At 41.8% G+C, this 11,683-nt stretch overlaps 1 protein-coding gene across 1 annotated transcript; it reads left to right on the forward strand.

The window, feature by feature from the left end:
* Positions 1-5,496: 5,496 nt before the first annotated feature.
* LOC106090932 (histidine-rich glycoprotein-like) lies at positions 5,497-11,668 on the forward strand. The gene is made up of 2 exons (XM_013257295.2): positions 5,497-5,545; positions 10,640-11,668. The coding sequence occupies exons 1-2, from the start codon at positions 5,543-5,545 to the stop codon at positions 11,636-11,638; spliced, it is 1,002 nt and encodes a 333-aa protein (XP_013112749.2). The 5' UTR covers positions 5,497-5,542; the 3' UTR covers positions 11,639-11,668.
* The last annotated feature ends 15 nt before the right edge of the window (positions 11,669-11,683 follow it).

The following is an 11,683-nucleotide window of genomic DNA, read 5'->3' on the forward strand; positions in this document are numbered from 1 at the left end:
ATCGCGACGATCAAGAATATATATACTTTATGGGGTCTCAGACGAATATTTCGAGTAGTTACAAACAGAATGACGAAATTAGTATACCCCCCATCTTATGGTGGAGGGTATAAAAAATTCCAGCGGTGGTTTTCCCCTCCTAATGCTGACAACATTTGTGAGGTACTATTCCATGTAAAACTTCTCTCCAAAGAGGTGTCGTACTGCGGCACGCCGTTCGGCCGTTCGGAAGCCCCTTATTATTGAGCTTAAACTTGAATCGGACCGCACTCATTGAAATGTGAAAAGATTGGCCCTGTTCCTTAGTGAAATGTTCATGGGCAAAATTTGCATTTTTATACCCTCCACCATAGGATGGGGGCATACTAATTTCGTCATTCTGTTTGTAACACCTCGAAATTTGCGTTTGTATATATATTCTTGATCGTCTCTAGAGGGCGCAATTCTCGTCCGATTTGGCTGAATTCGTTATGACTTCCAATAAATGTGCTAAGTATGGTGCAAATCGGTACATATCCTGTTATACAGGGTGGCTGATGAAAGCCGCTACCAAAAAAAAATGTAATAACTTTTTTTCTATTTAATAATAATAATTTAATAATTAATTTAATTAATTAATTAATTAATTTAATTAATAATAATTTAATAATTAATTTAATAATTTAATTTAACATGAATAAAAGAAAAATGTATTCCATACACCGAAAAAAAAATGTAGCAATATTCATCATTGTAGCAATATTCATCAGCCACCCTGTAGCTGCCATATAAACCTATATGGGATCTTGACTTCTTGAGCCGCTAGAGGGCTCAGTTCTTATTCGATTTGGCTGCAATTTTGAATGAGGTGTTTTGTTTCGACTTCCAACAACTGATTCAAATATGATTTGAATCGGTACATTATCTGATATAGCTGCCATATAAACCGATATGGGATCTTGTTTTCTTGAGCATCTAGAGGGCGCAATTACTATCTGATTTGGCTGAAATTCGAATCGAATATAGTCCGAATCTGTTTATAACCTGATAAAACTCCCCTATAAACCGATCTTCCTATTTTACTTTTTTAGCCCCTAAAGTGAGCAATGCATACTAGATTTGGCTGAAATTTAACACAGTGACTTCTACTATGATCTCCACTGTTCAATTCAATTATGGTCCACAATTACCCGTAACATGATATAGCTTAAATAGCATAGCAATTCTTTTCTTTTATCCTTTGCTTGCTTTAAAAGAGATAGAAAGACAAATGGGATCCATGGTGGAGGGTATATAAGATTCGACCCGGCCGAACTTAGCACGCTTTTAATTGGTGTCAAGGGAATTCAAGTGAAGATTTAATAACAAATTTAAGTTCACTGTTCAAAATTCAACAGGTCTTTAAGTTTCAATCTTTTACAGAAGAAATCATGTTTTTATACCCACCATCGAAGGATGGGGGTATATTCATTTTGTCATTCCGTTTGCAACACATCGAAATATCCATTTCCGACATGTCCGTCCGTCTGTCTGTTGAAATCAGGCTACAGTCTTCAAAAATAGAGATATTGAGCTGAAATTTTGCACAGAGTATTTTTTTGTCCATAAGCAGGTTAAGTTCGAAGATGAGCTATATCGGACTATATCTTGATATAGCCCCCATATAGACCGATCCGCCGATTTTGGGTCTTTGGCCCATAAAAGCCACATTTATTATCCGATTTTGCTGAAATTTAGGACAGTGACTTGTCTTAGACCCTTCGACACCCTTCGTCAATTTGACCCAGATCGGTCTAGATTTGGATATAACTGCCATATAGACCGATCCTCCGATTTAGGATCTTAGGCCCATAAAAACCACATCTATTAGCCGATTTTGCTGAAATTTTGGACAGTGAGTTGTATTAGGCCCTTCCCATCCTCCGTCAATTTCGCCCTGATCGGCTCAGATTTGGATATAGCTGTCATATAGACCAATCCTTATTCTCCGATGTCGCCAAAATTTGGGACATTGAGTTAGGTTAAATCCCTTGACACAGTTCTACATTATGGCACAGGTCGGTCAAGATTTGCATATAGCTGCCATATAGACCGATCTCTCGATTTAAGGGTTTTTGCCCATAAAAGGCGCATTTATTATCCGATGTCGCCGAAATTTGGGACAGTGAGTTATATTTGGCCCTTCGATATCCTTTGTCAATTTGGCTCAGATCGGTTCAGATATGGATATAGCTGTCATATAGACCAATCCTTCGATTGAGGGTCTTAGGCCCTTACGAGGCGCATTTATTGTCCGATGTCGCCAAAATTTGGGACATTGAGTTAGGTTACATCCCTTGACATAGTTCTACATTATGGCACAGATCGGTCAAGATTTGGATATAGCTGCCATATAGACCGATCTCTCGGTTTTAGGTTTTGGGGCCACAAAAAGCGCAGTTATTGTCCGATGTCGCCGCAATTTGGGACAGTGAGTTGTGTTGGGCCCTTCGACATCCTTTTTCAATTTCACTCAAATCGATCAAGATTTGGATATAGCTGCCATATAGACTGATATCTCGATTTAAAGTCTTGGTCCCACAAAAGACGCATTTATAATCCGATTTAACTGAAATTTGACACATTGACTTATGTTAACCTTTTCTACATCCATGTTTTATATGGTTCAGATCGGTTTATTTTTAGATATAACTACTAAAAAGACCAATATTTTGTTATACTTAATTGAACATTAACTTGTACTTATTAGTATTTGGTCCAAATCGGATCATATTTCGATATAACTGCTATGGGACAAAAGGTATGCAAATTTCACTGGATTTTGATGAAAAGTGCTTTACATATATACCCGAGGTGGTGGGTATCCAAAGTTCGGCCCGGCCGAACTTAACGCCTTTTTACTTGTTAACTCTTTTCTTTCAATATTATTCTTAGTAACTGTTGTCCTTGTTTTTTTGCCACCAAGGTATATACTTTGTAGGTTCGGAAATGAATATTTCGATGTGTTGCAAACGGACTAAATTAATACACCGTCAATGGTGGTAGGATATAAAATAACAGAAATACCTCGAGCTTGAATTATTCGAGCTTATAGGTCGAGCAAAGCGGGCATTTTGATACCCTACACCACCCCATGCCCTATGCACGCTGAGTCGTCGAAACTAAAATTTACTTAATTTTGAAATCCGTACATATTGCGATAATAAATGAGCTTGAGCTTATTCTGATAATAAATTAGCTTGCAGGCTCTCGAAGTGAAAATCGGAGTCTGTCTAATCAATGGGTCTGGCTCCCTTTCTTTGGGTGTAGTGGTGTAGGGTATAAAAGTCAAGAAAAATACTAATCAACAATTACCAGAAATATCTATCATCGGGGAAATCCCTGTTAAGAATTGCAGCTTTAAATAAAAACAAACAAATAATTGAATGAATACAAGCTTAAATGTCAATGTCGGTAATTCTGCGCTTTATATACAGGCAATAATCAATTCGATTGTGGAATGAATTGTATAGCAAATACGGCATGTAAGGGAACAATGAACCTATTTGTTGTTGTTGTTTTTATACCCTCCACCATAAGATGGGGGGTATACTAATTTCGTCATTCTGTTTGTAACTACTCGAAATATTCGTCTGAGACCCCATAAAGTATATATATTCTTGATCGTCATGACATTTTATGTCGATCTAACCATGTCCGTCCGTCCGTCTGTCCGTCCGTCCGTCCGTCCGTCCGTCCGTCCGTCTGTCTGTCGAAAGCACGCTAACTTCCGAAGGAGTAAAGCTAGCCGCTTGAAATTTTGCACAAATACTTCTTATTAGTGTAGGTCGGTTGGTATTGTAAATGGGCCATATCGGTCCATGTTTTGATATAGCTGCCATATAAACCGATCTTGGGTCTTGACTTCTTAAGCCTGTAGAGTGCGCAATTCTTATCCGATTGGAACGAAATTTTGCATGACGTGTTTTGTTATGATATCCAACAACTGTGCTAAGTATGGTTCAAATCGGTCCATAACCTGATATAGCTGCCATATAAACCGATCTTGGGTCTTGACTTCTTGACCCTCTAGAGGGCACAATTCTTATCCGATCAGAATGAAATTTTGCACAATGTGTTTTGTTATGATATCCAACAACTGTGCCAAGTATGGTTCAAATCGGTCCATAACCTGATATAGCTACCATATAAACCGATCTTGGGTCTTGACTTCTTGAGCCTGTAGAGTGCGCAATTCTTATCCGATTGGAATGAAATTTCGCACGACGTGTTTTGTTATGATACCCAACAACTGTGCCAAGTATGGTTCTAATCGGTCCATAACCTGATATAGCTACCATATAAACCGATCTTGGGTCTTGACTTCTTGACCCTCTAGAGGGCACAATTCTTATCCGATTTGAATGAATTTTTGCACGAAGTATTTCGTTATGATATCCAACAACTGTGCCAAGTATGGTTCAAATCGGTTAATAAACTGATATAGCTGTCATATAAACAGAATTGGGGTCTTGACTTCTTGAGCCTCTAGAGTGCGCAATTCTTATCCGATCAGAATGAAATTTCGCACAACGTATTTTGTTATGATACCCAACAACTGTGCCAAGTATGGTTCTAATCGGTCCATAACCTGATATAGCTACCATATAAACCGATCTTGGGTCTTGACTTCTTGAGCCTCTAGAGTGCGCAATTCTTATCCGATTGGAATGAAATTTCGCACGACGTGTTTTGTTATGATACCCAACAACTGTGCCAAGTATGGTTCAAATCGGTTCATAACCTGATATTGCTGCCATATAAACCGATCTGGGATCTTGACTTCTTGACCCCTAGAGGTCGCAATTATTATCCGATATGCCTGAAATTTTGTACGTTAGATCCTCTCATAACCATCAACAAACGTGTTTATTATGGTCTGAATCGGTCTATAGCCCGATACAGATCCCATATAAATCGTTCTCTCTATTTTACTTCGTGAGCCCCAATGGGCGCAATTCTTAAACGAATTGGCTGAAATTTTACACAGGCCTCCAACATATAATTTAATTGTGGTCCGAACCGGACCATATCTTGATATCGTTTTAATAGCAGAGTAACTCTTTTCTTATATCCTTTTTTGCCTAAGAAGAGATGCCGGGAAAAGAACTTGACAAATGCGATCCATGGTGGAGGGTATATAAGATTCGGCCCGGCCGAACTTAGCACGCTTTTACTTGTTTTTTTTTTAATTTTAACACAGCAACACAACAAAATGTTACCGCTGATTAAGAGTTCCCCAATTACCTTTGTGGTAAAATTATTTTATTCCAGTTTTTGGTAGCAATTATAAATGCAGAAAGTTCTTAGAGTAGCGAGGTAAATTAAGAATTGATAAACCCTGATGGGAATTTTATGGACTAAAATATTAGCTAAGGTCTAACAAGTTCGAGATTTTAGGCCAAAATTTTGACAGCAGTGCTGAATTTAATTATAAGAGAAATTCGGTATAAATATCGATATTGTAGAGCAATTGCAATCAGTGTTCTTTGTTTAAGTTAAGAAGATTGGCGAAATTGTCAAAATGGTTAGTGACATTTTAAGTAAAAACAACTCTGTAGAATTTATTTGTGGTATATACTTAAAAATTTGTGAATTGGACATTTTGGAAACCAAGCAAAGGTTTCGATTGCAAAATCTAGTCTCATCTTGGTCTTCCTTCATATCAAATGTGAACACAAACCTCTTCGCGGTGTCACCTGGGTAGATGTCCTTTAACATCTGTTAAGGATAGTGAGCTAAATTGTGCCACGAGTTCACCTACAGAACGATTTAAAATAAGTTTGGGCATTGGTTGGTAAATCATCACGCTGAACACCTGAGGCAATTGTTTTGAAAAAAAAAGAGGAAGAAAAAAGCGGATCCCCCTATGTTGATGGCCCCCACAAACATTCTAAGGACCATGATTTGCATATCTGAACCTGGAATGTTCGCACTCTTTACAAAGGTGCAGTGTATGTAGTACAAGGCAGACATTACCGCCTTACAGGAGGTGCGATTGATCGGGGAGGGCTCCACAACACCACCGAGTGTGAAGCCCAATATTATAGAGGCATTAATTTTCCTGTGGATTTGTGGTTAATCGGAGACTGAAACACCTTCCAACTGAAACACCTTCCAACTAGAACGCCTTCCAACTGAAACATCTTCCAACTGAAACACTTTCCAACCTCCACGTTACTCCGGTGGATGAGAGGCTAGCCACAATCCGCAAAAAGACCAAATTCTTCAACATCAGGTTTTTTTGCGCTCATGCCACGACGGAACATAAGGACGAACAGACCAAAGATATTTTCTACCAGCGCCTTAAAAGAGAATATGACAGCTGTCCCGCCCATGATGTTAAAATCGTTTGGGGAGGTTTCAATGCAAAACCAGTAAGCAAGGGCAAAAGTCAGGCGGTGTCGACTGTATAACACCCTACACAATATGGGAGCTATATCCAATTCCGAACAAATTTTGATGGACCTCGGCGGACAATAAGAATGACAACATTATTGCAAATTATCCAGGAACCATGGGTGTGTGGAGGAATGGTTCGTGGACTAAGAATGACGGGATTTAAACTTCTCAAGGGTACGGGGAATGGGAGACACAGAGCCCGTATTCTTGCAAGGAGTAGTCTAAATGTTTTTCTTCTTACGTCGCTAAGCACTGAAGATTTAGTACTAGCCAGCCTTGTCAACAATAAACAAGTCTCAAAACTGGCTGGCTTCCCTATACATGGCACAGGTTTCAGATGCCGCCTTCAAACCTTAAGTCGCTGGTTAAAGTAGCTTCTGTAGGGAAGAATAGCTTCATTGTAGGAAGTGATGCTAATGTACATTACCAGATATAGGGAAGTTCGGACGTCAACGAAAGGGCGTTGACGTCGCGGAGAACAAAACCGTGACAATGTTGCTCAAGGGCATCTTGTCGCGGAATCGTCCACCCACGGCTCGATCAGGTGGAGCTAGCTTCAGGAATGTAGTACTCGTTAAATATCTGGAAGTGACTGTTTTGCAGAGAATGGGTTTCCTGGTCCACTTGGATCGGGCGATGAAGAAGATGACTGGAGTAGCCGGTATGGAGTGTTCTGAGAAGCGATTGGGGTCTTAGTCGTCGCGCTGTTCAGCCATATATGGTGGTCTATTTGTTCCTTGCGCAACTTATGGAGCGCCTGTATGGCACTGAATTGCTGTGACATTCTTCTGACGAAAGCAGATCCTCTCTTGCCAGAGGGTGGCAATGCTGGATTGCTTGCCTGTGTGTAGGACTGTTTCGACAGATGCACTACAGGTATTGCTTGGCGCGCCCCCGCTTGACTTACTCGTGAGTTACATGGCCGTTCTCTATAGTGTGAAAAAGGGAATTCCATTAGTGCGTGAGGATTGGCTCATCGCTACTTAGCTTGCAGATGGGGATGTTAGGCGGCTCAAAGCACTCCTTTTGGAGCGTCTTGATGATAGGTGGAAAACTAGATAGACGAACAGCGACAATCGTCGGGTGACTTACGAATTTATTTGTAACGCGACATTCGTACGAAACCGCCCGTACTTTGGCTTCGGCCTAAGTCCTTTAATGCATTTTTGCATCAGAGGAATTTGTCCGCGATTGATTTGTGCGAATGGAGGCATGTACTGACAGAATGCTCGTACTATGCAGACATTAGAGATTAAGGCGCGATGGGGATTAGCGAGGCGATTTGGGATTTCAGTAGGGCCCTTAAAGACGAGACGACTGTTGCAAGGTTGGGCACCTTTTCCCGGGAAGTATTTCTTAGGAGGCGGACAAGACTTAGTGGGGGGATGAATACACGCTAGTTATCCATAACGAGGTGTTGCTGTACTGGCTCGACCGAGTGATTTGGTGCTGCGCATGACATGGCCTGGCCCCTATCTCGCCCATGTTGATGCAGCGGCGTTTGCCCATTGTTGGTTCCCATAGCTGTTGTAATTGTGTTCGGCCATCCGTGAGGGTGGCCGCGTTGATTGTGAGTCCCATGTGGATGCAGATATGTGGCGTAGCCCGTGAGATATTACCTTTGTATCGGAAGAAATAAATGGAAGAATATGCGACTGGGAAGTGTTGGACGACCACAGCTTCTCTAATCATCGTTATATTAGTTTCAGCCTTGGAGAAAATACTGAAGTAGTGGTCCCTCGGCTAAATAGAAGGAATACGGATTGGGATAAATTTCGGCACAAATTCTGCACCACTATCTCTTCTAGACTAGAAAAGGAAGTGGAAACTACGGACGATACAAACATAGTGGTGAAGCATATCACGAAGGCCCTGAATGACTTGCGTCAACATGCCCTTGTGCCAAGCCAAGGGGCAAATAGCGACCGCCATTGTGTTGTGATAGATAGATGGAAGGCATTCAACCAGCGTGTTAGATGCACGATAGTTCCGAGTGTCGAATATCGATTAGGTTCATTACCTTGTTGGAGCAAAGGTTCGCACCCGTCTTAGTGTGACGAGAAACTTACGAACTGACACTGCACGGAAGCAGGACATAGAAAAGCTGCAAACATAACAAATGGCAACGGCATACTCCACTCGCCTGACTCAACTGCTTGATGAAAGCACTCCTTGTCCCGATGATAGCACGACGCAGTGGCAAATCATGGAAAATGCCGCTATATCCGTTCATGGGTACAGGAAGCCTCCCTCAAGAAACCTATGGTACGACCAAGAGCGTCGAGATGCTACTGAAGGCAATAATGCGGCATACAGAAGGCCACCGTAGCGCAGAGGATAGCATGTCAGCTTATGACGCTGATCGCACGGGTTCGAATCCTGGCGTGAACATCAGAAAATTTTTCTGCGGTGGTTATCCCCTTTTTAAGCTGGCAACATTTGTGAGGTACTTTGACATGTACAAATTCCTCACCAAAGATGTGTCGCACGCCGTTCAGACTGGGCTATTAAAAGGAGGCCCCTGATCATTGAGCTTAAACTTGAATCGAACTGCACTCATTGGTATGAGAGAAGTTTACCTATGTTCCTAAGCGGAATGTTCATGGGCAAAATTTGCAAAAATTTACAGAGCGACCCTGCAATCGGTAGCAATGCGCCACATGAAGGAGAGGTATCGGGAGAAAATGAAAGGGGAGAAATGTCTATTCCGCAAAAAGAAAAAGGACATGAAAAGGCATGAGTTTGAGCGAATTGAGAAGTACAGTAGTCAGCATGAAATCCGGAAATTCTAGCAAAAATCTAAACATCAAACCGATGGCTTTGTGCAGGCACATCCTCCTGCAGAGACAAAGAAGGAAATCTGATAACTGACACAGCTAGTGTGCTGAGGATTTAGAAAGAACATTTTACCCGACTGCTAGTGCCGGACGATGGCGGCGAAGAGGATACCACAGAACCAATCCCTGATGATGGTATGGAATGTTTACCACCTAGTCAGAATGAGGTTCAAGTAGCTGTGCATCGACTGAAGAACAACAAGGTAGCAGAAGCCGACGATTTACTCGCTGAACTATTTAAGACCGGAGGCGGCATCCTGATTAGGCGAATGCATCAGCTCGCCTGCTCAATTTGGCTAGAAAAACTGAAGAACAACAAGGCAGCAGAACCCGACGGTTTACCCGCTGAACTATTTAAGACCAGAGGCGGCCATAAAAGATAACGCAAAAGGAGAAGACCAAAACTACGAGGGAGTAACCAAGTGTAGAGCGATATCTCGAAACTGGGTTTCATAAATAGGAGAAAAATTTCGTAAGATTGAGGCGCTTGGGCATCTGTTTTACATTCGGCTAGAGGAATACATTTTCTGAAATGGCCAATTAAAGTAAAGTAAAAAAGTGTATTAGGTTATCAACCGATTCAGAAAACTCCCTGCGCCCAGTCATGAAAGACATTCTGAGTCAAAGTAGCCATGTCCGTACGTCTGTCCATCTGTCGAAAGCACGCTAACTTTTGAAGGAATAAAGCTAGCAGTTTGAAATTAGCTTAGGTCGGTTGAGACTGTAAATGAGCCATTTGGGTCCATGTTTTGCTAAATCTGCCATGTAAATCGCTCTCGGATCTAAATTTCTTGACCCTCTGGAATGCGCAATTTTTATCCGATTTGGCTGAAAAATTGCATGAGGTGTTATGTTTTGACTTGCATCATCTAAGCCGAGTATGGTCAGAGTCGGTTCATAACCTGGTATAGCTCCCATATAAACCAAAATCTTTAGCCCCTAGATGGCGCTATTCTATTCCGGTTTGGTTGAAATTCTCCTATAACCTTTACCATACGTCCTAAATATGTTATGAATCGGTCCATAACCTGATATAGATGAACCGATTTCCTGATTTTACTTCTTGAGCCCCCTTAAAGGCGCAATTCTTATTCGATTCGGCTGAAATTTATCACAAAGACTTCTTTATGGTCTCCAATATTCAAACCAAGTATGGTCGGAATCGGTCCATAACCTGATATAGCTCCAATAGCATAGCAATTCTTATCCATTATCCTCCTTTTGCCTACCAGGCAAAGCGCTTGACAAATGCGATCCATGGTGGAGGGTATATAAGATTCGGTCGGGCTGAACTTAGCGCGCTTTTACTAGTTTTTTATTTCATTTTGTTCGCAGACATTGTTTTTTTCTAAATCCACATTTTCCTTTGTTTTCTATTTCAGAAAATATTTATTGCAATTTTGCTGGCATTGTGTGCTGCAGCCACAGCAGACGTCAGTCATTTGAAGAATCTCTATTTGCCACCTCATGAAAAAGCTCCATCACACCATGATGATTCCGTGGGTTCTCATGGCAGCCATTCGTCACCCAATAGTGTTGCGACCTCTTTCGATGCTTTCGATTCTAATGGCTACACAGGTTCTAGTGAGTCTTTTGGTTCGGGTAGCTATTCAGCTCCTGTAACAACATTCGCAGCAAACTCCTTTGGAGCAGGATTAAAAGCATCTGATTCTGAAACTGGTTCCTATGGCAGTGGCAGTTATTCTGCACCGGCTACTTTTATAAGTTCAACTTCTTATAGTGCGGATTCCGCCTATAGTTCATTAGCAGCACCAGATGCCCATTCCAGTCATCATCATGCGGATCAACATAGTTACGGCGGGCATCAAGATCAACACAGTCATCATGATGGGGGACATGGTCAATATGAAAGTCATGGTCATCATGACAGCCATGGACACCAGGATAGTCATGGACACCAGGATAGCCATGGACACCAGGATAGCCATGGACACCAGGAAGGTAGCCACGGTCACGGTCATTACGAAAGTGTTCAACATCATGACAGTCACGGTAACAGCCATCATGATAGTCATAGTCAACATGACCATGGCCACCAAGGCAGTCATGCTCAGCACGACAGCCATCATGACAGTCATGGGCACGAGGAAGGACATGGTCATAAGGAGAGCCATGGCCATCAGGATAGTAACGGTTATCACGACAGCCACGGTCATAAGGACAATCACGGCCACCAAGATAGTCATCACGATAGCCATGGTCATCAGGATAGTCATGAGAACCATGGCAGCCATGGGCACCATGATAGTCACGGCAGCCAGGGTCATCAAGGTAGTCACGATCATGACGGCCAACACAGTCAACATGGTCATCAAACCACGGATACACAATATGCTGCCGATGGTGGCTACATTTATTAGAATACCCTCCACAAGCAAAAAACAAATGCCAATAAAACTGGGGCG

Source organism: Stomoxys calcitrans, chromosome 4 (genome assembly GCF_963082655.1).
Source record: "Stomoxys calcitrans chromosome 4, idStoCalc2.1, whole genome shotgun sequence".
In the NCBI taxonomy this organism is placed as follows: domain Eukaryota; kingdom Metazoa; phylum Arthropoda; class Insecta; order Diptera; family Muscidae; genus Stomoxys; species Stomoxys calcitrans.